The following is a 27,957-nucleotide window of genomic DNA, read 5'->3' on the forward strand; positions in this document are numbered from 1 at the left end:
CTTCTTCTTGTGTGTGTTTCTTTTTCACTTATTACGACATCGTTTTGAAAGAGTCAATGCATTTTCTTTTAGGCTTTTTTTTAGAATAAAAGAAATATTTTAATAAAAAGGCACAAAAGGCAAGTGGATCAAAATATTAGTAATTTATGAGGTAAATATTTAATTTTAATTTATAGTTGCAACTTAATATATACGTAATTTTTTGAATGTAAAAATACTATAGTTATACTTCTTGAACTTTCGTAGGTACCTGTTTGTTAAGTGCTAAGTCAATATCTACGTATCAATTTCTTATTAGTATATTTAAATGAATTTTTTAATAAAAATAAAAAATTTAATGACATGAACCAATCAGGATTGTCATATGGTCATTTTTTGATACTTAACGATTAAGTACTTACAAAATTTTTAAAAATATACCATCAAAAATTAAACTTAAGTATTTATATCGCATATTACTTAAAGATTAATACAAAAACTTAAAAAGAGAAAACAGGAGAAAGACCCGACCACCAAATTATAGGTTCATCCAATAAAAGAGTACGCCTAACTAAAAAATGAGCAATGCAATTATTGGTTTGATTCAAATGAACAAAGAAATAGTAGAGAAAAGTGTCCAAACACAGATAATATCACTCACAATCGTACCAAACTCATAAGGCATCTTTTCATTACTTGAAATGCCTTGCAATAAACAGAGATAATCAGAGAATACCATAAGGTTTGTATAACCAAATGAAGACATAAGAGCAAACCTTGTAGTAAGGCAGCCGCCTTAGCCACATGAGCCTCGAAGATAGGATTGGGTTTGCGGTCGAGTACATTGCGACACCCAACTGGTATGAGACAACTGCCCCAAGACTTACTTACCAAAGCTCTGATTGGATACCAACATTGACAAACAAAATCACATCACCCAAAGCTAACTCATCCTCAGGGGACACCATTAGACGACCTAACAACACCGCTACTACTTACCACATGAGCATGATCAGAACAATATTGAGCCTCCTTATAGTGCCAAAGAAAGCTCATAGACCATTGACTCACCATATCATCTGAAAGTAATTTATGATCATGAAGAAATGTATTTTGCCAATGCCAAATTCTCTAACAAAACGTAAAATTAGATGTATACTCAATCAACAATTCGTAAAAGCTTTAGGTTGCCTTCAAAGCTTCCAAACCCTTTAGACTCCATCCTTGTCGAATCTCCTTTGGCAAACGACAAAACCAAAGAGCATGGACAATAGTTTCATTATTTTGGAAACGAACAGGACAAATTGTAGTAGTATTCAAAGCATGACGAGAAAGATTAGCATAGCAAGGCAAGAAATTCCCTACTTTCCAAATAAAATTCTTAACCTTCTGAGGAATCGAAAGAGTCCACAAACGCAACTAAGGGGACAACAGACGCCTAAAAGAAATAATGAAAATACAAATAATCAATCGCCTAACCGGTCTGGTCGCCCTCCACGTCCACCACAATGACCTAGGAGGGAAGAAAGAGATAATATGTGTACATACTTGAACAGAGGAAGATTTGCTAACCTATTTGAAAGGCGAAGACCTTCCCGAGAGTTACCACAAGAATCAGAGGCTAATACGGCCCAAAGTAGATTGAGGAGTCGGGGGCAGACTCAATCCTCAAGGTCACGCACATAGGAAAACCCACCAAGAGGGGAGAGAACACCTCGATATGAACATCGAGGTGAGCAAGAAAGTATGAGTAACTTTCAAAGTTACCAATCAGAAAGTATTTCCCCAAGTCGATCAGTGAACAATTACGATGATAGACAAGATCGACACCCAAACATGCGTGATCAGCCTGATTTGCGAGACCATCTAAATCGAAGGCGTCCTGATCTATGTAGGCAGATAAATAAAAATGCACGAGATCTTTCTTTGATTGGTTTATTCATTTGCTCGTTGATCATTTCTATTTATAATCTCTCTCTGATGTTGAGGTATCATATTCCAACTAGGGCTCACATTTTTCCACAGTGCTTAGGAATAGTTGGTCGCGTTAATTATGTGAGATGTTTCTCCTTGCTACTACCTTTTATGACAAATTAATATATTAGTTTTTCAAGGAACTCTGAGTGTGGTCGATACTGGCTCATTTTTCTTAATCTTTCAACATACTTAGAGTATGTGGGTCAATGAGTTACAATCTCTTAAAAAAACTAATTATCCACCATTTCTACTTAACTTATTCCTTCATGCTATTCGTTTGCCTCGTTCATACAGTAAAGTTTCCTATGATTTAACTTGTAATTCTGTTATCCTCGTGAATTACTGTATCAGCAGTGTCACACGAAATTATCACATCTTCTAAAGATAATTTAACTCGAGGCGGAACTTTTATTCATTCATCGCATTTATCATTCTTTTTATACTTTTGGACTCATTTGATAATGCATAATTAATTTTATTAATGATTTAAAAAAAAACTATTAATTAATATTTAATAGATCTGCCGCTCAACCTTCTTTGAATTCAAATTAACGTAACTTTAGTTTCATTATAGCTGAAATAAAGGTAAATTGAGTACCCGAAAAACTACAATAAAGTTTGGAAAAATTAATTAGTTATAATAATAATAATAATAATAATAATTAAATACAAAAATTAATAAAAGAACAGAACAGAGTAAGTGTGGCCAGTTAATAATAAAGAATTTTGGATATGATTATGGTTGCCCATCTCTACTCTAAATAATTCTATTTTTTTTTCTTTTTCATTAAACTTTTCATGTCGTGTTTAGAACATCCATGGCAATTATAATTTAATTATTTATTTTATTTAATAGATCAAAAGGATTGGTCTCTAATGTACCACGATGTCATGTTATTTATTAATTAATTTGTATATATTGTGTTATGAATCTAATTATTATTCATATAATCAGATAACGTGTGTCTTAAGTAATAATATTTCATCTACAAACACTAACTCTCTTATTGTAGGGTATATTAATAATAAAAACTTAATATTGTATAATAAAAAAATTATGGCATAAATAGTCTTTTTTACTTTCATTTTATTTTACGATAAGAAAGAGTAATTGTGACACAAAACATAATAATAATAATAATAATAATAATAATAAGTAGGTTAAGTCCTGTACTTAGGACCTACATTTTTCGAGAACCCAAAAATAAAAAATAAAATTTTTTATTAGCCTTTTATTTAAATAAAATTAAGTGTATTATAAATAACAAATATTCATAACTTGATTAATTGAGATGTATTACCTATTACACAATGATGTGGGTTCGAGTCACATTACTCTATAATAATTATTACAGAAATTATTACATATACTATTTTTTAACTTTTATTTTTCCAATTTACGTTTTCGATTTTTCTGATAAATTTTCTGGTGGTTTCTATGTAGGTTACTATATAGATTTTCGTTGCGATTTATGTACTGCTCCGTTAGTTGTTATAGAAATTTCTATGTAGAATTTCGTAAAAATATAAAAAAAAAAAAAAAATATGTTTTAAAGTGTAAAACCTCTAATTATTATTATGCTTCACGTCCTATTAAAAAATCTTTAATTTCTTGAGATTTAAAGTGACCATCTTCTTTTTTCTTTAATTATTTGATAAAAGTGTCATTTATAGATATATGGTCTCTCTCTAATCTATACCTTTTAAAGGAAAATTAGTTAAAAACAAATAAAAAACTTAAAATGTAACGCCCTTACTTACGTAAAATAAGATGCCATAAATAAACTGGCGTTAAGATACTAATGTTGCCTTTATTTAAAAAAAAAAACACTTTTCAAAACATGGGTACCCAGTTGAAAATAAAGTATTACCACTTAGGGAAAAGTAATAGAAAATTTAAACGACAACATCCTCGATAAGTTTAATAAATTAAAAAAAAACTTTCAGCGGAAGATGGCCAAGACCACACGCAGTTACATGATCACACGAGATACACCCCATGCCGCCTGTGACTCAACTTGTCACCGAAAGCTTACAGGCTTACTTATCCGCACATAGGGGGTAAATAAGGGGTGAGCCGCAAAGCCCGAAGGAAAAACACAATACTATGTACCAGCATTCACACATCATAGCACAAACATATACATCAAACATACAACAACCTAATCATAAGTATAAATAGAGGCAGCCACACAAATACTGAAATACCACACACTCACACTCACAATCACACTCCAGCTTCCATACAAATCTGGAGTGTCTTACGTTCTTAACCAGAACGCAGTACCAATAACCAGTGCACCCTTACGTACACTGCCTCACTTACCACATCACCATACATGTGTGGTTTCCAACCACTTCCAAGTACCTGGAACATGATTAAACAACCATATACAATTCATCGATAAAACACTATTTCACCGAAACTATCACATTCCACAGTTTCAATACAATTTATTCAAGCAGTCATACTAGATACTCAAACCATATAAAAAGCAAGTATAAAGTATCATTATTTTTCCTTACCTCAACTCCGCTGTAATTAACTCTTACGATACCTTCTAGGCCCTATAACAATTAGTGAAACCCTTAGTCCACCGATAAACTCAATATATTTATTACTCTTACTGTACAGCAAGTTTAACCTAGAATTTGACATATAAAACGTTTGAATTAGAAGTCCTACTGTTCACAAAGTTTTTAGTTAATTGAAAGACCTTTCTAACGGTATAAAGATCATCAAAATCGGAGCTATAATCTAGGAGTTATGCATGTTTTCTCAAAACAGTTTCTTTAAAATCCTGGATCACGCCGATTTCTGAATACAGCCTAAAAATAAATGTTTTAAAAATATTTACACCCTGATCTAGACAATACTTTCTTCATAAAAAATGTAGCTATTTTCCTAAGCTTTAAAACGAGATAAAGATCTTTTAAAATGGATCGAAATTGAGAGAGATATTGAATTTTTACTGAAGACACTTTTTCTGAAACGAAACTTAAAACGAAATACCATAACCGAGTAAAGATCCTAACTTTTGACTGGTAAGAACTCCGAACTAGGGAAAGGTTTCTTCAAAGAAAATATGGATTATTGAATTATCTTTCTAACAGTACAAGAATCGCTTGAAAATAATAGATATCGAGAGAGATATGACACTTTTACTAAGGCAATATCGAAAAGAAATTTTAAAAAAAACTGTAAATCGACAGTCTGTAAAACATGAATTTTTTGACATCGAAATATTCAGAATTAGGAAAGAGTTTCTTCATAGAAAATATAGATCATTAAATTATCTTTAAAACGGTACCTAGATCACTGAAAACGGACCTATGGAGAGAGAGATATGATAGTTTTATGAAAGCCTATTTCTCTGAAAACGAAAATAAAAACAAGTACGAATTTTACCTGAAGATTTCGAAGACACGGAACGATGATCGGTTGATTGCTAACCCCGAAGCTCTTAAGATTAAAACAATTGATTTGGTTCAATAGAGAGAATAAAAAAAAAGAAATTGAGAGATGGTGAGAATAAGGGAATACGATACTATCTGGCTGCTAGGGTTATAGAGTATATACGTATATAACATATCGTATAATAGGTTTAAAACACCGGGTAAGCTGTGCAATCCCACACCGCCTGGGGAAGGTCAAGTGGGATGATTCTGAGACTGTGTAGGTATGGGACTACACAGTTGAATAGAGCTTAAATGGATTGATTGGTACTACCTATATCAACAAGGTGCATCTTGTTTTTCGGTAGCCCATCTCGAAAGAACTCCACAGTTAAGCGTGCTTGGCTTGGAGCAATTTCAAGGATGGGTGACCTCCTGGGAAGTTTTCCCAGGATGCGTGTGAGTGAGGACAAAGCACGCTGAAAATACTCGTGTTGGTTTGTAGGGTCAGTCATCAATCCAGGAAGCAGCCAGAGTGACGTACTCGTGTATAAGAGCCATTATTCCGTGGGTGTAAGGGCCCAATGGAGGCTTGAAGCGGGGATGTTACATAAAATTAAATATTAGACCATTTTGCACTAATATATTTATTTATTTTTATTTAGAAAAATTTCTGAAATACATCACTTTTTAAAACACTAAACTCTAAAAAAAGAGACTGAGGATTGAAATTTATTTATTAATGAGTTCGGCCAAAATTAAATTTCTAATATATAAAGGGTATCTATGTATCATACAGCACTATAAAATACCGACGAAATAACATATATTTTTTTTTAGTGTAGCGTAATAGTATTTTTACAATTAATTAATAGCTTAAAGCTTAAAGGTCTTGGGTTCGAACCCATGACCTCTCTCTTTTCCCATTCCTTCCTCACCACTAAGCTAGTCTTAGTGACGAAATAACATATTTAGTTAAAGGTAACTAATTTTCTAATAGTTTTGCACTAGTTTATTGACTTCCATCTTAGCCCAAAAGCCTTCAATTATCCTTTTATTGATTTTATTTTCTTTGATATATAATCTACAATAATTTGTGTGAATAGTATTGTGTTTCTTATCTTTTTCAAATAGTTAATTTCAACTTTCCGGAGAAGGAGAAGCTATCTTAATTTCTTTTTTTTATATCTTAAATTCATTGACAAGGGGACAAAAATGTGCTTGATAGGGTCAATATTGTACTTAAAAGGTTTTTTTTTTTTCCATTCTTATGTAAAAAAGAAAACAAAAATATGTATTTTAAATAATCCACAAATGTGGATTCATTCAAACAAGTGAGTGCAAAACCACATTATTTGACATTATTATGGACTATAGTCAAAGAGAGTGAAATTTAATTAAGTATATTCTCTATAATTGTGAAAGAATTTTCTATAGGCCAATGGTTTAACCGGAAGTTAATAATAGTGACAACTAACACCATTTGCTTTTATTCCAACAAAAAAGAAAAGCTCCATCTAATTCCAACAACAACAAAAAAAATCACCTACTTTTACTTTAAAGCTAACACCTTACACTTCATTAAAGGAGGAAAGAAGAACATAAATGAAGCTTATAAAGGCTCTCCTTTGGGCTTTTATTTATGATTGATTTAATAGTGGTAACATTATTTTTCAATTGGTTGTCATCGTTTGCTTAAAAAATATTCCTAGCTTTCAAACTCGATATCTTCTACAGATTTAGACTTTAGACTTAGACTTGAGAGCGAACCCAAATTTTAAATTTATATTCGACTCTAACTTAGATCTGATCTTAGACCTTGACCCGAATCTAGCCTATGGCCCCGAAATTGGAATCAGACCCCAAATCCCAAATCCGAGTATGTAAAAAAAAATGTTAGATAAAAAATAAATTTATTTTTGAAATAGAAAACAATATCAACATGAAGTTTTTGTTTATTTTTTAACTCTAAATTTCATAAATATGTTTCAAAAAAATTTGGCCAAACACCTCTTATTATTTTTTAAAAGTAATTTTTTATTTTTATTAAGTAAAAATAATTCTTCAAGTTATAAAGTCAAACATCCATTCATCTCTAGCTATAATTATATATTAAAGAATTGCTGCAATTTTGCTTTAATAAGTTAATGAAATGTTAATCGAAATAAGTAATTTGTTCAGAATTAAATGAAATACAAAAAATCTTTAAGAAAAAAATAAAATACAAAAATTAGAAGAAAGTTAAGCAAATGTAGCATAATTTCTTTCTTTCTTTTATTTTTTTGATAAACATAATTTCTTAAATGATATACAACTTAAAAGGAAAAACCTATATTAAAAAAAAAAAAAATCCACACAAAAATTTATGAAAGCTAGTTATTTTACTGTCCCTTTTGTCAAATTTAGTGTTATATTTGTCAATATAAAAATTATTAACAAAATTGAAGGGAAAATTTATTTGCACCCCAAAAAGTTCTAAAGGCACCCCATTTTGATAATTTTTATTTTATATAAAATTTATATTTTTAATTGTACTAATTTTTTTTAACTTTTTTCTTTCAATTCATATTCTTAAAAAATATACCTATCAAGCAAAAATAAAGTGTATTTTAAATATTATGATAAAAAAATTAAAATAAAAAATTATGTGAAATTTTTTAAGAAAAAAATAAAAAAAAATACACATGAGTTAGAAAAAATTACGAAAATAAAATCAAAATAAGTATTAAAATTAACATAAAATAATGTGAAGAAAATTTTTTAAAAAAATATTAAGAGTAATTTTTAAAAATTATTTAAGTTTATATTTTTGGGTGATTCTACAATGCACCCCCTTAAAAGGGATGCATTGATACACCCTTGACTTGCTTCGGCATCCAGAAGAATTTTTTAGTCTAATTTTTTTTCATATTCGTGTACGTTATAGCTATTTAAGATAACCTATAAAATTTTGAGGAATTTTGAATAATTTACAATATAGAAAACAATGTTCAAACAGTCTATTTTACACGCGTATAAAATAAAATAGTCACGCGTGCAACACACTGTTTGAACGTAGTTTTTGGCATGTTAAACTTTTCCAAAAATTTTAAAATTTTGCAGGATGTCTTAAATAACTATAACATACATAACCATGAGAAAAAATTTGACAAAAAAATTATTTCGGGTGCTAAAACACACCAGGGTACATCAATGTATCCATTTTAAGGGGGTGCATTGTAGAATTTCCCTATATTTTTTTTTAATAATGGGGTGTATTTATAAATTTAAGGGGTGCAAATATAACTCCCCAAATTGAATTGGGCCTAAAAATTGTTGAGCCGAAACTGGCCCACTAAGCCCAACAAATAAATACCTATCTCCTCTTCTTAGTTGTCTCTTTCCTCACCGTCACAGTCCCCGCCGGCAAGGGAGCAATTACTCTGCTCACTCTTCTCTCCGGCAAGGCAGTTGAACCCTTAATCTCCCTACTTGGTAATAACATTGAATCCAACTCCAGTTTCTCGGTCTATATCAACTGATTATATGCTCTAAATAATGTTTTTTTTGTTGTTATAATATATATACACCAAGTGAGAAACAATATAGCAAATATATTTACCAGAAATCTCACAGTTTTTTTATTGTCGTTAGCTTAGTTGATCGTTCTTGACGAATTAAAAACCCACAACCGAGAAATCTCACTATACACAGTTCAGCATGGCAAATTTTGATAATTATGTGTCAAGAAAAGGCGGGAAATTAAGTTCCGTGTTCACTCTAGCAGAGGTAATTTTGTTTGTTTCATCTTGTATTTAGCAATGGGTACTTTTGTATGTTATTCTTTTTAATTACTTTAGGTTTTTCTGTTTGGGTTATCTTATTTGTTAGCAATTGGTGCATGAATCTTTTAGTTTGTTTGGGTTTTTTTTTTTTTTAATTTTTAATAGTTTTTTTGTGAGGGTTTTGACTGAAACTTTTGCTTGCCAATTATTCTACTTGGGATCAGGATATAATGATCTTGAATGTTAATTTTCTTGCAAATGGAATAGTTTTTTTGCCATTAATTTTGCTTAGTGACATGTTGATGTGATCATTTGAGGCTAAGCTCAATCATGGTTATGGTTAGGTTATGTTAGAGAGTTTCACATTTACAATTATTAGTCTACTCGTGTCGTTGCAGATTGATTTTGAGATGGAATACCGTGTATCTTACAATACACCTCAACGTATCTTTCTCAACCACATTTCCGCACTCTTAGCATAGTATTAGAGCCAAAAAAAAAACTGTAACGAGTATTTAAGATGTTAGAGAGTCCTACATTGATAATGTGTAGGAGCTTAAGTTGCCATACACCTCATCGGATCTTAGTTTCTCAACCGCACTTCTGCATTCTAACATAGACGGGAACATGTGAGTTGTGCAGATTTCAAACAAAATGTCTTAATTGGTATTATTTTGATTCATTTTGATGCAGATTGCTGAAATGGACAATTTATACCAAGAGATAGAAGATCAATCACTTGGTCAGCAGTTTTGTCAAGACCTTGCAATGAGTTTCAGGTGAACAACCATTTCAATTATATTGTATGTTGTAGCCATAATTTGTACAGCAAAAGAAAGTCTTTTCTCTTACCATAAATTTCTTAGCTTTTCAGTGGTGCGGCTAGTCGTTCTGGGAAATCTGCAATAACATGGGAACAGGTTTATGTTTTATACTGATAATTATTTCAATCTTCTTTTCTCCTAATTACAATTTCATTGTTTTGGATTTAATTGAACTTTTAGTGCTGTTATGTTAATTTCTGTATTATAGGTACAGAAATGGTTTTGGGATAAGCATAAGACATTGCACCCAGAAAGTGTTTCCACACCTGCTGGCCTCGAATTAGTTGTTGATCTTGATTCATCAACTCCAAACAATCCGCCTGATCTTAATACATCTACTCTAAGCAATCCGCCTGATCTTAATTCATCTACTCCAAACAATCCGCCTGATCTTAATTCGTCTACTCCAAACAATCTGCCAGATGTCAATTCATCTACTCCAAACAATCCGCCTGAAAGCTCTAAAAAAACTTTTCAAGGTCTTCATTTCTCCTACCACTGTTGAAATTTGATTCAGTTCTCATTCATGATTTTGTTTAAATAAGGAAAAAACATGGTTTTGAAAATAGGTGACAGCGTCATGAGTTTTCACGAGTTGGCATTTGAAGCTAGATCAGCTAAAGATCAGGCATGGTAAGAATCCTTTAAATCAAGTGATACAGAGGTTCGTCTAGTTTAAATTGCCACCTTTGGACATACTTTATTGTTTACTATAAGTAATATCTTTATGAAAATTGTATATCTTGGAGTTGAACATGTAATTATATCACCTTTTGGTTTTTTTAGGTACGATGTTTCTTCATTTCTCACCTACAGAATTATTAATACTGGTGAACTTGTAAGATACATCCATCCATGCTATCATTTTATACTTTTATCTAAGGAAAAATCGTTGCGTAATTCCCTTTTGCTTGATAATTTTATTCTTGCACGCTTTGTTTTATGTGCATTCGACATGTTGCTTGTTTTCCTTTTCTCAAGCAAGTTTTGGTTTTTCGTACTTGATGGATTTCAAGCTATTACTATCTAGCATTAAGCTCAAATCTCTTCTCCCAAAACCCGCATTTAGATTTGGTAGGATTGTCAATAGATGACGGCCGTTACCAAAGTTTCTTTCCAATTTTGTTACATAAGCTAGTGAAGAAAATGTTTTGATTGCATATATGTATGTGTGTTTATTTTCATTCCCATTATAGCATTGAGCAGCTCAATATCTTCTTCCCAAACCCGCATTTAGATTTGGTAGGATAGGATTGACAATGCACGACAGCCGTTACCAAAATTTATTTTTGGACTTTGTTACTTGATCTAGTGAAGAAAATTTTGAACTTTTGACAACTTTTTTGTTAATTAAGGGAAAACAATTAACTGTATAGATAAGGCGAAAAAAAGACATTGTTTTTTAGTTATATATATGTGTGTTTATTTTCACTGCCAGTATAGAATTGAGTGCATAAAGGGTTCATTTCTGTGCTTATTTAGAATTACTAGTTTTACGCAAGAAGGCTCCACAAATGAACTTCATGTCTACAATGTTATAATATTTGGAATGTACTGAAGAATACTTATTAACACTGACAAAAGAGTTTTATGTAAAATGTATCACAGGAAGTTCGAGTGAGGTTTTCTGGTTATCAGAAGGAGGATGATGAGTGGGTGAACGTGAGAACAAGAGTGCGGGAACGATCTATTCCTTTGGAACCTTCCGAGTGTCACAAGGTTCAAGTCGGGGATCTTGTCCTCTGCTTCCAGGTAATACCTTTTTAGCTTTCAGATTTTGTCCAATGATGCATGACAAAGACAATTTAAGTGCTTTAGAGAAATTTACAAGATTGTAATCCACCAACCATAGTCTTAACTTGCCCCAAAGTCTTCCTAATATTTTATTTAATGGCTTATTACAGGAAAGAGACTTTCATGCAGTCTACCATGATGCTCGTGTTGTCGAAATCCATAGGAAACAACATGATCAAAGTAGCTGTCAGTGTGTTTTTGTGGTTCGATACGACTATGATAACACTCGTGTAAGTAAATCCCCCCATCCCAGTGTCACTCTTTTTCTGGTTTCACTTTCGGGTCTTTTGTGCTTGTAACTAAAAATTGTTACTCGGTCATGAATTGTCGTAACACCAGGAAGATGTTCATTTGGGAAGGATATGTTGCAGGCCTGGTTCTTCAGCCGGTGCAATTACCCAAAGCCAGGATGAAATGTGTAAGGATGAGAATTGGAAGATGTCTTTTCTTTACTAAGGCATATTTAGTTCTTGTTTGCTTTTGGTTTTGGTAATGACTTGTAAAAAAGATGTTTTGCTATTGATTTATTCCAATGGCATGCTACTAATCTCTAATTGGAATTGGATAAACTATTAGAGAAATGAATGTGAATAAAATATTTATGAGTGTTCAAATTCGTAAATATCAATGAAAATATAAACTAGTTTAGTAACAAGAGAGGTGGTTCGACCACAAGTGAACATTTATTGTTATGTTGTAACACTTTGATAGTGGTGTCTAGTTGATTGCATTAACAATTAAGTTTTGGATCCTGAATAATTTGGTAAGTAATGCTCCTTTTTTTTCAATGACAAACAATTAGGTTAGAAATTTCCTCATATTATTTTAGAAAGTTCTTAAGAAAAATTAAACTGAATAGGGTAGGGGCCGCGCGAACGCAGGCCCCCGCTACAACAAATTATGACGTTAGCTCTCCCACTTGGGGAGACTATAAGCCAGCACTCCTCCAAAGTGCAATGGAGGCCACTGAGCCTAGGCCACGAGCCTTCTTGATCGCTCGTAGACCCCGTCCAGGTAAGTACCTTAACCATCGCCCTTTCATTCCACTTTATACCCTCACTTTTTTCTTTCATTTTTGTATCATTCCAATGTGGGACTTTCTGCTTACTTTAATTCTTGTCTTTGAAGAGATTAATTAGTAAACACCAATAATATGTAAAGTGAAAAATAGTAAAGAAAATTAGGAAGAAAAAAAAATGTGTGGAATTTATAAAATTTAAGTAACTTTATTTACTGTATCAAGAAAAAGTTGAAATATAATTATTTGTTGTAACACTTTGAGAATGGTGTCTAGTGTGATATATTGCTATCGCTATTGGTACAGTTAAATATTGACTCTTAATACTCCTATTTTTCAATGACACTAGATGTAAACAATTTAGTTAGGAATTTCTTCATATTTTTTTTGTTCAGTTCTTAGAATTTTATTAAGTTGCCACCAAACTTTTTTGAACTGCTGTAAGAAAAATTAAACTGAATAAGGTAGGGGCTGCGCGAACGCAGGCCCCCGCTACAACAAATTATGACGTTAGCTCTCCCACTTGGGGAGACTATAAGCCAGCACCCCTCCAAAGTGCAATGGAGGCCACTGAGCCTAGGCCACGAGCCTTCATGATCGCCCGTAGACCCCGTCCAGGTAAGTACCTTAGCCAGTCCCTTTCATTCCATTTTGTACCCTCACTTTCTTCACTCATTTTTGTATCATTCCAATGTGGGACTTTCTTACTTGTCTTTGAAGAGATTAATTAGTAAACACTAATAATTTATAGAGTGAAAAATAGTAAACAAAATTAGGAAGAAAAAAAAATGTGTGGATTGGTATTGAGGATTATTTTTGGAGTCGATTCAGGTTTCCAACACCAAAGAGCTCATTTTCTAGTGTCTTGTAGCTTTTGACATTTTGTTTTGCACTCTCTTGGAAATTTGGGATAAAAGAAATATGGTTTTGTTCCGAGGCAACCGAAAGTGGATTGCAAGCAAACTTTTACCGAGATTTCTAAAAGGGTAGCTGAATTCTCTCAGCACCAAAGAAAATGTTCACAAACTGCCGCAGCATAGGCTTGCGGTTTGTGTGGATGGTTCCTTGGTGGATCAATCAGGCGTTGGAGTGGCTTTCATCGAAGGAGGTGTCGGCCTTGTCACCTCTCCATGTTGAAGCCATGACAGTTCTTTCTTTTGCCTTGGACCAAAACAGGCATCATTTAACTGTTTTTTCAGATTGCTAAGTTCTTAATTGACACTATTGAATGTCTTAGGGATTAGTCCCAATGCTCAATCGCATTTGGGTGTTAAAAAGCTCGTTTTGAGTCTTGTTTTTTCAAATTTATTGTTACATCTTTGCTTGTTTTGATTATGGGGAGCTGTCCCCTTTGTAGTGGCTTTGGCTTAATGTCTTGCCTTATATATTTAAAGCAAAAATTACTAAAGAAAAAAATGTGTGAAATCATTCATAATCACTTTTAAAATTATATTCAAGTAACTTATATATGAAAGTACTTTTTTTTAGCAATTTAATTTTTTAACTCATATCTTACTATCTTCTAAATTGTTATTTCAATTTTTTCTTCTAAATTATAATGTACGTGCATTCAATTTTTGCTAAAAAAATAATTTGCTTTTAATTCTATGTATTTTCTTGTTATTAGTTTTGGAGGCTAATGATCATAATAAAATTAAAATTATATAAATTACATTTAGAAGTCTTGTGTTAAAATGTCAATATAATATTTGTTACTTCATTCGTTAGAGTATCTCTAACTATGTTCTCTAAACATATTTCTTAGATAAAATAGAGAGTGAGCTTTAAAAAAAATGAGTTTTAATTATGCAAAATATAACTCCCTATAATAAAGAATGAGTAGGGAGTTTTCTATTTTTTTTAATTTTATTTTAATCAAAAGCATTATTATTTTATTAAATTAATTTATATTTAACAAATTCAAAATTATAAAATATAATTAAAATAATCAAATATTAACTAATATATTGGAGCAAAAAAAATAAAAAAAATTGCCTCCTATTTTAACTCAAATTTGGCTAAATAATAAAGAATGTGATTAGAGATGCTCAAACAAATCACATATTTGAACTACACTTTCAAAAGTACAATATAAAGCACTATAATTTTCGAGATTTCTTTCCAAATATAATACAAACTATTAAAACATTTTTTTTTGTGGTTGAAATAAATTGTTTAACAGTCTAAAAATTATTAGTAGCACCTAGTTTAATCCACTATTAGTTATTACTCTATTAAAATTGCACTAAGAAAAGATGAACTAAATAGGTAGGGGCCGCGCGAACGCTGGCCCCCGCTACAACAAATTATGACGTTGGCTCTCCCACTTGGGGAGACCATAAGCCAGCACCCCTCCTAAGTGCAATGGAGGCCACTGAGCTTAGGCCACGAGCCTTCTTGATCGCCCGTAGACCCCGTCCAGGTAAGTACCTTAACCACTCCCTTTCATTCCATTTTGTACCCTCACTTTCTTCACTCTTTTTTCTATCTTTCCAATGTGGGACTTTCTCATTTCTTTAACATCAAAGCTTTTATTCATCTCTTTGATCAGATTAATTATTAGAAAATAAAATAGTAAACAAAATTAGGAAGAAAAAGAAATGTGTGAAATTATAATATTTAATTAACATATTACATTTAGTAATTTATATGTTTGGTGTGATTTTATAAAAATAAAAAAGTAACTTATTTATCATATCAAGAAAAAGTTGAAATAAAAAATAAAATGGGGTATGAAATTATTTTTTAATATTTTTCATTTTTATTCTGAAACATAATGTGCTTTCAATTTATTTTTGTTTTTCTTATTTATTTGATTGATGATGGAATGAAGCTTTATTGTTTCTAAATAAATTAATAAATTAAATTTGCCTATTTTTAAAGGGAAAAATAGAAAGTTTTTTATTTTATTAAATAGAAAAAAAAAAGTTTTATAATATTCGAGTCCTATGTTAAAGTTTCAATAATAATATCACTTTCCACCCAATATAAAAGAGAACTTTAACCTCATATTTAATATTTAATAGAAACAAATCACATACTTAAAAGAAAAGTGTGAGCTTTTAAATTTATTACAAACTATATTAAAGACCACAATAATCATACATTTTTTATTGAATTGTGTATGTAGCCCATATTGTAAATTTTGTAACAAAAATATCAGAGTCTAGACTCTGATGAGGCCAAATAAATCACAATCTTAATGAAAATATTAAATTAGATGGTTGTTCATTGACATTTGAAAGTATTATGCAATAAGTAACATAAATAGCATACTTGATTATCAAGCAAAAAAACAAAAGGCGTGCCAAGTTTAGTTCACATTTCATTCATGTTTATTTTCTTTGCTCCATTTTGTATCTTTCCAATGTGATACTTTATGATACTTTAACATCAATGCTTCAATTTCTTATTAACTAATAACTAGTTCTTTGCATCCCCCAATATCAACAAAAAAATATATGTATAATTAAAAGTGAAAAATATAGTTAACAAAATTGGGGGAAAATGTGTGGAATTATAATAATCACTTTAAATTATATCTAAGTAACTTTTTATTTATTTTTTTAGAAACAAATTGAAATAAAAAATAAAAGAGCATATGAATTTACTTTTTAACATTTTAATGCATACATCACATTCCTCTAATTTAATATGATAATTTATTTTCATATTTCATTCTCAAAAATATTGTGCGTGTTTTTTATTTTTTGGCCAAATAATGGTTAAAAAAGAAAAAATATGTTTTGAAAGAAAAAATAGAGATAACACTGAACAAAAAAAGAAAAAGTTTTATAATTTTCAAGTGTTACGTTTATATTACATAGCTACTAAAATCATAATTCCATAGTAGAATTTTGATAATTGGATCAAAATTTATAAAAAAAAAATGTCAATAAATTATCCCTTACTACACAATTTTAAAGGGAACCTTAACCTCATATTTTATGTTTTTTTTTTTTAGGAAAAATTTATAAATCCATTTAAAAAGGCACAAAGCCAAAGAGAACCCGAGATCAATACTACAAGCATAAATCATCTAAAGTAAGTTGGGCAGAAGATCAGACCACCAAACTTGAAAAATTTCTAATGAAAAAAAAAAAACAAATTTAGCAAGATAATATAAGCACTATAAGTGCTGAGAATTATTTTTCATTTGCATTGCATTGCCAATTGTAAATTTTGTAACAAAAACATCAGATTCTGAATTCTGATGAAGCACTACTATCTAAATGAAAACTACATGAAATTAGAGCATTGGTATTTAAAAGTTTTGTTTATGCAAATAAGTAACACAATAGCATAGCATACTTGATTATCAAGCAAAACAAAAGGGGAAGTACCAAGTTTAGTTCTCAACATCTCAAAGTCAAAAAATAAGATATAATAATTCTCAATAATCAATGTCACTATAATTATTGTTGAAGCAGATCGAAAACATTCTAAATCCGGGCCTCAAGAACTCGAAGAAGAAAAATAAAGCAATTTATACCTCAACTCAACCCTTTCAAGAAAAAAATGGGAAGAATAAGAAACAACTATTAACATAACTACGCTTCTACGCCATGTTAATTTGAACATTGTTTATGGGAAAGGACCGATTTTATTCTTCGTTGTGAAGAGTGACTGAATCTTTAAGCCGGGGCATAAGCCGGTAGGTATGACTCTAAGATCAACTGTTTAGGGGAAGGTGATTTGATATCAACAATCAAGTAAGTAAATTTCCATTGATTGTCTGCTTTGTCTTTGTACATCTCGGCAAAGACTTTCCCGGCTCCATTAGGTCCACGAATATAAAAGTTCACCTATATACTAATGTGATCAGCAATGCACAAATAAATTTCCCACAAAATAAAATGTTTGCTTCTGTTTAATATTGTATGTATTTGCATTACCTCAACATGCTCCACACCCTCTTCATCGGTCCATGCCCTGTTGGGAATGCGTTGGCGAGCAGCCCGATTTCTACTTTCTTGACCATATCCCGTGATAGGGTAACCAACTCTCACCCTGACCTGGTAAATAAACAGAGCAAAATATCAAGTCTCTCCAATTGCCATGGAAATCTTAATAAGAAGGTATATTATCATGTTGACTGATAATGTAAATTTTATGTTTTCTTTTTGGTTCTATGGGAACACAGCAATTTACTCACCTCAACATCATCTTGAACTCTCTTTAGAGCCTTGCCAAATATTTTATACCTATAAAAAAAACATGTTTTCGAATCAATGTTAAACTAAATACAAAACTGCTACAGCAACAGCCAGGTAGCCCACTATGACACTTACTCTTTGGGTTCGAATATGAGCTCCTTGAAAACGGCATATGCTGCAGCTGCAGCAACACCAAGTCCCGCAATAATGAGAAGACTGTAGGAAGCACCTTCTGTAAATGATAATGGCTTCTCGGGAATATTATATGTTGGAGAATCAAAGGGATCCTCAACGGTAGATATGTCCTTTTTAGTCTGTCAAAGGACATGTACAACAAAGTTATGAAGATACTTTAAGGGTTTAAACAACCAAATGCTATAAAAACTGATAATAGAAGGGAAACCAAATGCCAAAATAATAAAATCAAGAAACATGTCATATTCCCATCCCTATTATAAGAATATTTTCCAAGTTTTCAGAAAAAATAAATCAAATTTCAAAGTTTGGAGAAAGAACATATGTTCAAATGAAACAACTAAATTTAGAATGGATAATATCTATGGCCTATGACATAACAAATACTCAAATAACTTATCAACTACAAGAATTCAATTCAGACTCAAACCTCATTGGCCTTTTTTCTTGGTTCCTTTGGAGCCTGTGATGAAATGGATCTAACAAGGGAACAAGTCCTAGTGTTTGCACAATAATTTTTCATGAGTTGTGAATGCGACCACGGACGAACTGTACATTCTCTTGAATACTGCCTTTGATGAAGAAGAGTAAATTCTGTTAAAAACATTGTTGCCAAGAAAAACAAAATCATTGTCCCTCTTTATCTTTGGTATTAGAAACAAGTGAATTGATCTGGCAACAAGCTCATAACCCGAAATACATAATCGAGTGCCTGAAATTGCCAACAACTCATTCTCATCCACTATTTAGCTTCCTCAATAACACAATTCTTCTAATCAACACATAGTAATCAACTAACACAACAAAAGTAGTAGCAAATTCGAATTCACTAACCGTTATTTCTAAGTAGAACCTGCATAATGAAATTAACAAAAAAAAAAACATTCAGTTTGATTTTAACCAATAGAAGAAACTAAAGTAAGGAGCAAAAACCCACAAACCTCACCTTTGTGATATCATTCTTATTTACATTAAAATGTGTTTTTGAGCTTGAATTTATCACACCCGTAAGCTGCATTATTCAACAGTAAATTTGTATTGAATAAATAACAATTCAATATATATAAAAATAAGCCAACAAAAAAAATGGTACTTTATCTGGTTTGATCTCAGTTGAATGGAAAGCATGGTACTCCCGCCATCTCTGTCTCAATACTGTCCTCAAAACATCAGTCTCCTTCTTTCTCCATAACTCCATAGCTGATTTGCATGAACCTAATATCCTTCAAATCCCAGAAATAAGTATATTTTTTTTCCAGAAAACAGTATATGAATTTGAATTTGTTAATTCAAAAGCATTGAATTTGAAGAAGGTGTTGGTCACTTACCCATGGTGGCTTGGAAATTTCGGTTCGGTTGATCACAAATGGTGGTGGTGTTTCGAAACCCTAAGCCCTAACTCTGTTGAGCGACTCGAGAGAAGAAGGAGGACCGAGTAAAGCCCTGATCGGAGCCCCGACTCGTTTCGCTGGACTCGATAAGAAACCCGATTTGAATTGGGCTCGGATTCAATTAGGCCCACTTATTTTTCACTCTTTATTGGTCTCAGACTTAACACATTAGGTCCAAGATTTTTGGGATAAGCTGAGTAATATTTTTTTTTTTTGAGGTAAATTGAAAGATTCTTCTTTTATTTATCAATTAATTAAATCTACCTCTAATTTATATTCAATTAAAATATATTGTTTTTTATATGTATTGTACCTAAAATACTCTGACATAAGGGAATCACATAGAGAGTATATTAAATTAAAAGGGGCAAAATTGGTATAGTGTTTAAAAAAAATAAGTAAAAATGATGGACTTTAAAAAAAAATAAAAATAAAAGAAGATAATATAAAAAGAGTATAGAGTCTAATTTCCTTCTTTTTTTTTGTATCTATTAATTTAAAATATTCTCATATTATATTTCATTTCATTCAAATGGACTAAGCCCAGTTAAACACATTAGAGCCAAGATTTTTGGGAAAAGTTGAGGAATACCTCTTTTTGTATCTATTAATCAAAATACCCTCATATTATATTTCATTTAGATGTACCTACTTTTGTGAGTAATTTGCCCAATATATTCTTACTTTCCACTTAAGTCTAGCACATAATTTATATAAACTTAAAGGTTATAGTAGAGACATCATAATTAAAAGTAAGTATATCTCAAATGATATAAAAATAAAGGTAAAAATTAAAACAAGTAAAATAAAGTGAGTATACAATCAAATTTCCTCAAGATTTTTAAGGAATGGTCTCAGGAATGTTTAGAGAAAAACTAGTAGGATTATAACATAAAATACTTAAGGTAATGATATTTATAGTGTAATTTGCGGTGTAAATACTTAAGTTTAACTCTACTTAAGTTTATTTTTTTACAGTAATAATACTTATAAAACTTTCGTAGATAGTTGGTCATTGAGTGTCAAGTCAATACCCACGTTTTATTTTTTTATTGGTATATTTAAATAAAATTTTAAAAACCTGAGCAATCAGGAACTGTTATGTGACTATTGACTAATGTGTTTATGGAAAATTACACCCAATACTATATTTTCATTTTTTTTATACTGTTATACGATGATTTTTTACTTTTATACTATATTTTGTTTACTTTTACACTATCATATACTAATTTTTTCTAATGAGAACTTACACATTTTATTCTGTTCTATTAATATGTATCAGCCAAAGTTTATTATAACCTTTTTTTTTTATTTTTAAAATTTGTAAAAGTTAAAGTTTTGATGTGAGCGGTCATGTCGCTTTGTGACCGCTTTTCTTTTTAATTAAAATTGATGATTAAAAATTGAAAAATCTTCTCATACACTATTTATTATGTTTTTATCTTTATTTCACGTTCTATCTCATCTATTCATTTTATTCTTCGTGACTTTTTCTTCTTTTATTTTTAATGGTATTTGAGCCATCTCTTTCATGTTCATTATCTTCTTTGTGGGTATTTTTTTGTGTTTTAAAATTATGGTTATTATCTTTTTTATTTTTTTTTCACCGTATTCTTCCTCAAGTTCTCTCTCTCCATTAACACATAAGTTTTTTTTTATTATTATTTTATGTATTGTTCAGTCTTTTTTTTCTTATTTTTTTTTATTTGTTTTAGTGTTGTTTTGCTATGATTTATTTATTTGACGTCGATTTCACTGTTCTTGTTTCATCTCGTCAGAATTAATAGTTGTTTCTAGATTTTCTCATGTTGTTATGGTGTTATGTTAGTGGGTGTGGAAGATAGAGGTTATAAATACATTTCTTCTCCCTTCTCTATGGTTGTTTTTGTGCTTTTTTGATTCTGAATCTCTTATAAATACATTTAACGAGCTCACTAGCAAAAAAATTTTAAGGTGTGTGGTTTTTTTATGTTTTTATAAGTGGTTATATCTAATTCGTTTATTTTACATATATTTTTATGTTATTTTAGTAGTTTTTTTATTCAAACTTTTCAAAATTAGACTTACAAATATAATCATTATTACACCCGGTGTTGAGGATGTACATAAAATAGTTAGTATTATAAAATATTTAAATTAAACTAAAATTTCTGTTACATATAGTACTCAAATTATAATAGAATTTTAGAGGACCCTGGGCTTCCTAGACCAGTTACGTTCAAGATCTATGACAAGCCGCCATTACCGGAGCAACTTCGGGTAGCAGATTTGAAATTGGGTGATGGTACTTGGGATGAAGAATTCATTCAGAATGTGTTTAACCAAGATGATGCTAAACTGATTCTCACACTTCCAAGCTCTGGGTGGGATATTGAAGATAAAATCCTATGGCATTATAGTAAAAATGGGGAGTATTCGGTCAAGAGCGGCTATCGTATGGCAAGTGATCTGAAAGCGGAACGACAACAGTCGGATGATCATTTTGCTGTCCATTGGTGGCGGAAATTATGGCGCTTAAAAATTCCGCCAAAGATTAAGGTGTTTGTGTGGAAATTGGCTCATTCTTGGCTTCCTACTTCTACTGTTTTGGCTAAGCGCCATGTATCCATTCATGATGGGTGTCCGAGGTGTTTTATGCATAATCCTGAAACAATTTTTCATGCACTTTAGGAATGTAAGAAGAGCAAGCTTTGTTGGAAAATTTGTGATTTGCAACACGAAGTGAAAACGCCATGGGAATGAAGATGAGCTTGCCTTTTTGATGCGGCTGTCCACTGCAACGAGTAAGGAAAAATTTGAACTGTTTCTTGTTTTTACTTGGAATCTGTGGAACAATCGAAATGCTACTATCCATGGCGGTTTTGTGTCGTAACCAACTGAAGTGGTGGAGTGGAGTCACAGGTTTCTTGCTGATTTTCAAGGTGAAAAATGCAGCAGGACAGCAGCTGTTCGCAGGGACCAAGGGGTGTGGAAGGTGCCGAAGCATGGGGAAGCCAAAATCAATGTCGATGCAGGTGTTAAGGAAGGTAATGGGTACTCTGGTCTGGGCTGTGTAATCCGTGGAGAACATGGTGAAGTGATATATGCTTCGTCGACTGCTTTGCCTAGGGAATACACTCCATTACAATTGGAGTTGCTGGCTATTTTGAGAGGGCTGCAGGCTGGGTTACAGAGGCATATACAACGATTTAGCATTGAATCGGACTGTTTGGAAGTTATTCAATTAATCCAAAAAAAGGAAGATGGCTGCCGAGATGTTGATTGTCTATTAGATCAAATTAGATTGTTGTTGTCTCATGATAATGTGATTGGTATCTCATTTGTATTTCGCGAGGCCAATAAAGTTGCTCGTATATTAGCCAATTATGTTTTGGTTCACAAAGCTAGCGCCATGTGGATTGGGGTCAATCCCTCTTGTGCTAATCAAGCTATTTTGCTTGATTTGCCTAATCCTGTTTGATGTTACTGGTTAATGAATTCCCTTTCAAAAAAAATTATAATATAAATATAGATATATATATATTAATAAGGGAAACAAATTAAGAAAATGAGTTAGGTGAGATGTTTGTGAAAGTCAGAATAATACACATGATTGAGTTAGGTTTCTTAAATTTACATACGAGGGAATATATATATATATAAGCCATGTGTAATATGTGGCTATGGTGTGAACATTACGATTAGCTTTATTAGTTTCCTTTTACACTATGACATTTGATAATATAGCCATAATAAATGAATGTAACACTACCAATATTAGAAGAGGAGGAGACCAATAATGTGTTGACATCCCAACATTTTCCAATTAAAAGTGTATAAATTAAAGGAATTATTTCACATATACATAAAAATAACAAAAAATATAGTTGTATTGAATTTTAAATATTTTTATGATTTTATTTACAGAAAATACGGTCTTTTTATATTGTACTCTTGTTAATTTGTTGTCGATTTTTGTTATATGTATGTTATTTTTTGTTATTGTTTTGATTTTATTTGAATGTAGTTTCTTTTTATTTTCGTGTTGTTTTTATAAAAAATCAAAAAAATGTAAAAAAAAAGAAGATAAACATAAAATGTATTTTTTTTTAAAAAAAAATTAAAATAATCCTAATTATTCCTATGTTAAAAGACAAATTACCTAATTCCTCAAATATTTTTGAAAATCTCAAATCACCAATTGTTGAGCCTACCAATAAAATTGTACCTCTCGAGACTTTTGGTAATATTGTTAAAACAAAAAATATCTAATATTATTTATTTGAAAAGATTAAAATAAGTAATAAAATAATTTTAACTAATTAAATTAGAAAAAAAATACATCTAGTAACCAAAATTTTAAATTATGGACAAAAATAGCGTTCATTATTTTAATATCACCAATACCTATTTCTTTAGTTCAATTAATGGTATGCTATTTATGGTAGGTAAGAATTCTCTTTAATTTATGTGCTATGCCTTTCTATATTTATATTTTATTTTTTTCCTTTTTCCTTTAATGAAGGTAAGGCATTAATATGATCTAACTTTCTATTCCTCTTTTCACATCATTTTAAAAAGATTTTTTTTTGATCCTATCAACAATTGTTTGGACTTAAAAATTTTATATATTTTTAAAGTGATTATATTAATATATGAAAAGCATTTTTTTTTTAAATTAATTATACGTCCAAACTAAAATATCAATTAAATTATTAAGGTGACTTTTAATAATATTTTTAATAAGTTTTTTGTTTTTTAAATTAAAAAAATAAAAAATATTTTTTAAAAACATGTTTTTACTTTTTAATTTTTTTTTTTTTTAAAAAAATCACTTTTAATATTTTTTTAAAGAATTTTTTTTTAATCAATAATTTGTACTCCGACCAGATCCGGACCTAAATCTCACTACCCTGGTGCTGAACCAGACTTCTGACCCAAATCGATTATTTGTTAAAATTATACTAACACATATATCGCTAATAATGAGATATGTATCTCTCTTCTATAATACATGATGAACTTATTTTCTTTTTCTTGAACCACTCTTTATTTTGTTCGATATGCCTTTTTGTCTTTTGTCTATTTTTTAACAAACTAATATAGGGCCCGTTTGGCACAGCTTTTGGAAAAGCTAAAAGCTGCTTTTCAAAAAAGCTGTAACAAAAAAGTGTTTGGTAAGCAGTTAAAAAACAGCTTATTGAAAAAATTATGGAAAAGCTACAGCTAAAAGCTAAAGCTGGTACAACCCAACTTTTAGAAAAAGCTGTTTTGATTAAAAGACTTTATAATAAATTATTTTTACTAAAAATTTATTTAATTATTTATTATATATTATAAAAAATAAAAATATTTTTTAAATGAAAAAATATTTAAAAATAAATAATATTTAAATTTTTAATTTTTTATTTTATTTTAAAAAATATTTTATATTTATATTTTTATTATTAACAAATAATATCAATTTATGTTTCTTATAAACTACAATTTTATCTTTTTGCAAGTGATAAAAATATAATTTAAAAATATTAAAAATTATTTTTATCAAATGCATATAAATTTATAATATAGAAAAAAATAATTAAAAATATATAAAAAAATAAAAAATTTATATAACATATTTTTTTATATATATTTGTAATTATAATGAACTAGATTAAAATATTATCATTATTGTAATAGAATCTTAACAACTCACAGCACTTTAAAAATTATAATTTACCAAACACTAAGCTCAGCTTTTTTCCACAGTTCTGCTACAGCTGCTTTTTCCCACAGCACAGCTACAGCTGCTTTTCCCCACAGCACAGCTGTGCCAACTGGCCCATAATAGTGGGATATAGATGACTAGTTTTATTTTATTTTATTTTTTTAAAAGTTCTATTTTTTAATAATAAACAATCAAACATTCTCTTTCCCTTTTTTTTTTCAATAATTTTAAAAAAAAATTAGTTAGACTATTAATTATTTAGTTACAAGAATTGTACCTTAACAATCTATTTTTTAATGTAATTATTTAAAAAAAAAAATACATTTCACGATGTAAATATTAAATTATTTACAAAATTATTATTAGGTATTAATAAACTAGCTGTTTTTTTAGTGATTTCACACATGAATAGTGAGAATACACATGTTTTAGTAATTGTTTTGAATTTTGGTATGTATGTTTATATAATATAATATAATTTTTATAAATAATTTTCTTAAATGTATTTTTATAAATAAAATTAATTTTAAATATAATATTAAAAATATTTCATTAAATTAACAGCACTGTTAATTTCTGTATTATTATTCACCTATTTCTACGAACAGGTAAACCACTTGAGGTTAGCTCAAGTGTCATAAGAGGGTTGTTGGAGGTCCTGGGTTCGAATCCGAAATTATGTAATGTAATATATAAACGCTTAAATAAAAAAAAAACGAACAGGTAAAAATCATAAAATTAAAACTCTCTCTATAACAAATTATGTTACAAATCCCAATAGATAAAAGAGTTTTATTGAGTATTTTTAAAACAAAAGATTATAATTTACTAAAAAATTAGTTAGGTTGAGTTTTGAGTTGACTATTTGGTATTAATAACATTATATAAACATCAAATGACAAGTACTGATAATATATAATGAGTTCACTTTTTATTTTTTTTTGAAAAGAATATAATGAGTTCACTTATTATTATGAAATCGACAAAATGTACACATTTCCAATTCCACCCAAAATAAAATATATAATTTAATATGTATTGGTGGTGGTGACTTGATTGACTTCAGTTGCCACTTTTCAAAAAGTTCAAATCCCTATGCATCTAATTCTAAATCTATCAAGGGTCAGATGAGAATCTATTTTTATTTGGATGGTTGAGATTGAATGAGGGATTGCATAAAAGTCCAATACCAATTTCTTACTCCCAATCCCAAATCTCCCATTTATTCAACCAAAAACCCTATCTTTACTGTCTCATCCTCACTCTTTCTTCTCATACCTCTTATCTTCTTCTTCTTATTCATTTATATATATATATAATTTTGATAATTATTTGTTTCTTTGCAAAGACCTGTCCTTTTCTGATTTATACTGTTCTGGGATTTTTTTTATCCCTGAAAAACCTAAAACCCTTTTTGTATACACTCAATCTATTAAAACCCATGTTTGAATAGCTCCAAAATTATATTAATTTAATCTTTGTGGACTAGAATGGCTATTCATCTTATTGGGTCGGAGCAATCGGCCATGGAGAAGGGGATTTTGGCGCCGTCTTCTTCTTTGCCTCCTCCTGTAATTCTAACCCAAGATGAGTTGAAGAAGATAGCGGCTTACAAGGCTGTTGAGTATGTTGAGTCTGGGATGGTTCTTGGCCTCGGAACTGGGTCCACGGCCAAGCACGCGGTGGCTCGAATCGGCGAGCTTTTGCATCAGGGGAAGCTTAAGAATATTGTAGGAATACCCACTTCAAAGATGACTCACGAACAAGCTGTATCTGTTGGAATTCCATTATCTGATCTTGATTCTCATCCAGTTCTTGATCTCGCCATTGATGGGGCTGATGAGGTCGACCCTTATCTCAATCTGGTTAAAGGCCGAGGTGGGTCACTCTTGAGGGAAAAAATGGTTGAGGGTGCTTGCAAGAAGTTTGTGGTCATTGTTGATGAGACAAAGATGGTTAAGCATTTGGGGGGTAGTGGATTGGCTATGCCTGTGGAGATTATCCCCTTTTGTTGGAAATTCACAGCTCAAAGGCTTCAAAACTTGTTTGAGGATGCTGGTTGTGTGGCAAAGCTGAGGACTTTTGGTGAAAAGGTAGAGCCTTTTGTCACAGATAATGGGAACTATATTGTGGACTTGTATTTCAAGAAAGATATTGGTGATTTGAAGGTTGCTAGTGATTCCATTTTAAGGCTAGCTGGAGTTGTTGAGCATGGGATGTTTTTAGACATGGCCACCACTGTTATCATTGCAGGCGAGCTTGGTGTGACGGTAAAGAATAAGTAATGACTGGTATAAATGTTCTTATTTTTCAGTCAATATGACTGGTATTTGTTGTAACAAGGGAACAGTTTTTGTTCCCACTTGATTTAATCTATTTATGGGGTCACATCTAATTTTGATTATGTCTTTGGCACAATTTAGCCTCGAAGAATAGGAACATTGAATTTTCTTGACAGCTAAATGAGGGGCTTATATTGTTGGCTGTACTCAATTCACTCATTATTTATGGAACCTCCAGTTCCATTTAAACTAGTGTTACACATATTTGGTTATGAGATATCTTATACTTTATAAATGTCTCCTGTTGGAATTCTGAAAAATTGTATAGACTGTTCTTGGCTTTAATGTTTTGTCAATCAAAAGGTTCTGAGTCTGGTTGAATGGGATTTCGGCTATCATGCCAATACTAATCTTTTTTATTCTTTGGTACTCAAGTGTGTTGTGATAGAGAAATGCTAAGGGGCACCAATAATATAAAAAATTGTTCAC

General features: G+C 30.7%; 3 protein-coding genes and 3 non-coding genes across 9 annotated transcripts; 2 read left to right on the forward strand and 4 right to left on the reverse strand.

Moving 5' to 3' along the window:
- The first annotated feature begins 8,678 nt into the window (after positions 1 to 8,678).
- LOC115712092 (protein SAWADEE HOMEODOMAIN HOMOLOG 1) lies at positions 8,679 to 12,389 on the forward strand. 2 transcript variants are annotated; one of them, XM_030640324.2, is made up of 10 exons: positions 8,679 to 8,826; positions 8,991 to 9,120; positions 9,810 to 9,895; positions 9,991 to 10,036; positions 10,149 to 10,419; positions 10,510 to 10,573; positions 10,727 to 10,778; positions 11,549 to 11,692; positions 11,845 to 11,964; positions 12,074 to 12,389. In XM_030640324.2, the coding sequence occupies exons 2-10, from the start codon at positions 9,052 to 9,054 to the stop codon at positions 12,188 to 12,190; spliced, it is 969 nt and encodes a 322-aa protein (XP_030496184.1). In that variant the 5' UTR covers positions 8,679 to 8,826; positions 8,991 to 9,051; the 3' UTR covers positions 12,191 to 12,389. The 2 variants fall into 2 exon arrangements, with proteins under 2 accessions (XP_030496184.1, XP_030496183.1); XM_030640323.2 differs by having other exon boundaries at positions 8,683 to 8,826; positions 8,986 to 9,120.
- Positions 12,390 to 12,594: 205 nt separating this feature from the next.
- On the reverse strand, positions 12,595 to 12,756 carry LOC115715521 (U1 spliceosomal RNA). The gene has a single exon (XR_004011388.1). It is a non-coding gene; the product is annotated as a U1 spliceosomal RNA (small nuclear RNA).
- A 460-nt stretch (positions 12,757 to 13,216) lies between these two features.
- LOC115715339 (U1 spliceosomal RNA) lies at positions 13,217 to 13,378 on the reverse strand. Its single transcript, XR_004011215.2, has one exon. It is a non-coding gene; the product is annotated as a U1 spliceosomal RNA (small nuclear RNA).
- Positions 13,379 to 15,021: 1,643 nt separating this feature from the next.
- On the reverse strand, positions 15,022 to 15,182 carry LOC115715450 (U1 spliceosomal RNA). The gene has a single exon (XR_004011321.2). It is a non-coding gene; the product is annotated as a U1 spliceosomal RNA (small nuclear RNA).
- Positions 15,183 to 17,090: 1,908 nt separating this feature from the next.
- On the reverse strand, positions 17,091 to 19,575 carry LOC115712002 (probable mitochondrial import inner membrane translocase subunit TIM21). 3 transcript variants are annotated; one of them, XM_030640200.2, is made up of 9 exons: positions 19,432 to 19,575; positions 19,197 to 19,318; positions 19,050 to 19,115; positions 18,938 to 18,956; positions 18,534 to 18,697; positions 18,044 to 18,222; positions 17,908 to 17,956; positions 17,648 to 17,767; positions 17,091 to 17,557 (listed from the first exon to the last, which is right to left on the reverse strand). In XM_030640200.2, exons 1-9 carry the CDS (start codon positions 19,433 to 19,435, stop codon positions 17,387 to 17,389), a joined length of 894 nt encoding a protein of 297 aa, XP_030496060.2. In that variant the 5' UTR covers positions 19,436 to 19,575; the 3' UTR covers positions 17,091 to 17,386. The 3 variants fall into 3 exon arrangements, with proteins under 3 accessions (XP_030496060.2, XP_060970663.1, XP_060970664.1); XM_061114680.1 differs by having other exon boundaries at positions 17,091 to 17,564; XM_061114681.1 differs by lacking the exons at positions 19,197 to 19,318; positions 19,432 to 19,575 and having other exon boundaries at positions 18,534 to 18,815; positions 19,050 to 19,113.
- Positions 19,576 to 26,180: 6,605 nt separating this feature from the next.
- LOC115714038 (probable ribose-5-phosphate isomerase 2) lies at positions 26,181 to 27,854 on the forward strand. Its single transcript, XM_061114683.1, has one exon. It carries the CDS (start codon positions 26,677 to 26,679, stop codon positions 27,469 to 27,471), a length of 795 nt encoding a protein of 264 aa, XP_060970666.1. The 5' UTR covers positions 26,181 to 26,676; the 3' UTR covers positions 27,472 to 27,854.
- The last annotated feature ends 103 nt before the right edge of the window (positions 27,855 to 27,957 follow it).

Source organism: Cannabis sativa, chromosome 4, assembly GCF_029168945.1.
Source record: "Cannabis sativa cultivar Pink pepper isolate KNU-18-1 chromosome 4, ASM2916894v1, whole genome shotgun sequence".
NCBI classification, from domain to species: domain Eukaryota; kingdom Viridiplantae; phylum Streptophyta; class Magnoliopsida; order Rosales; family Cannabaceae; genus Cannabis; species Cannabis sativa.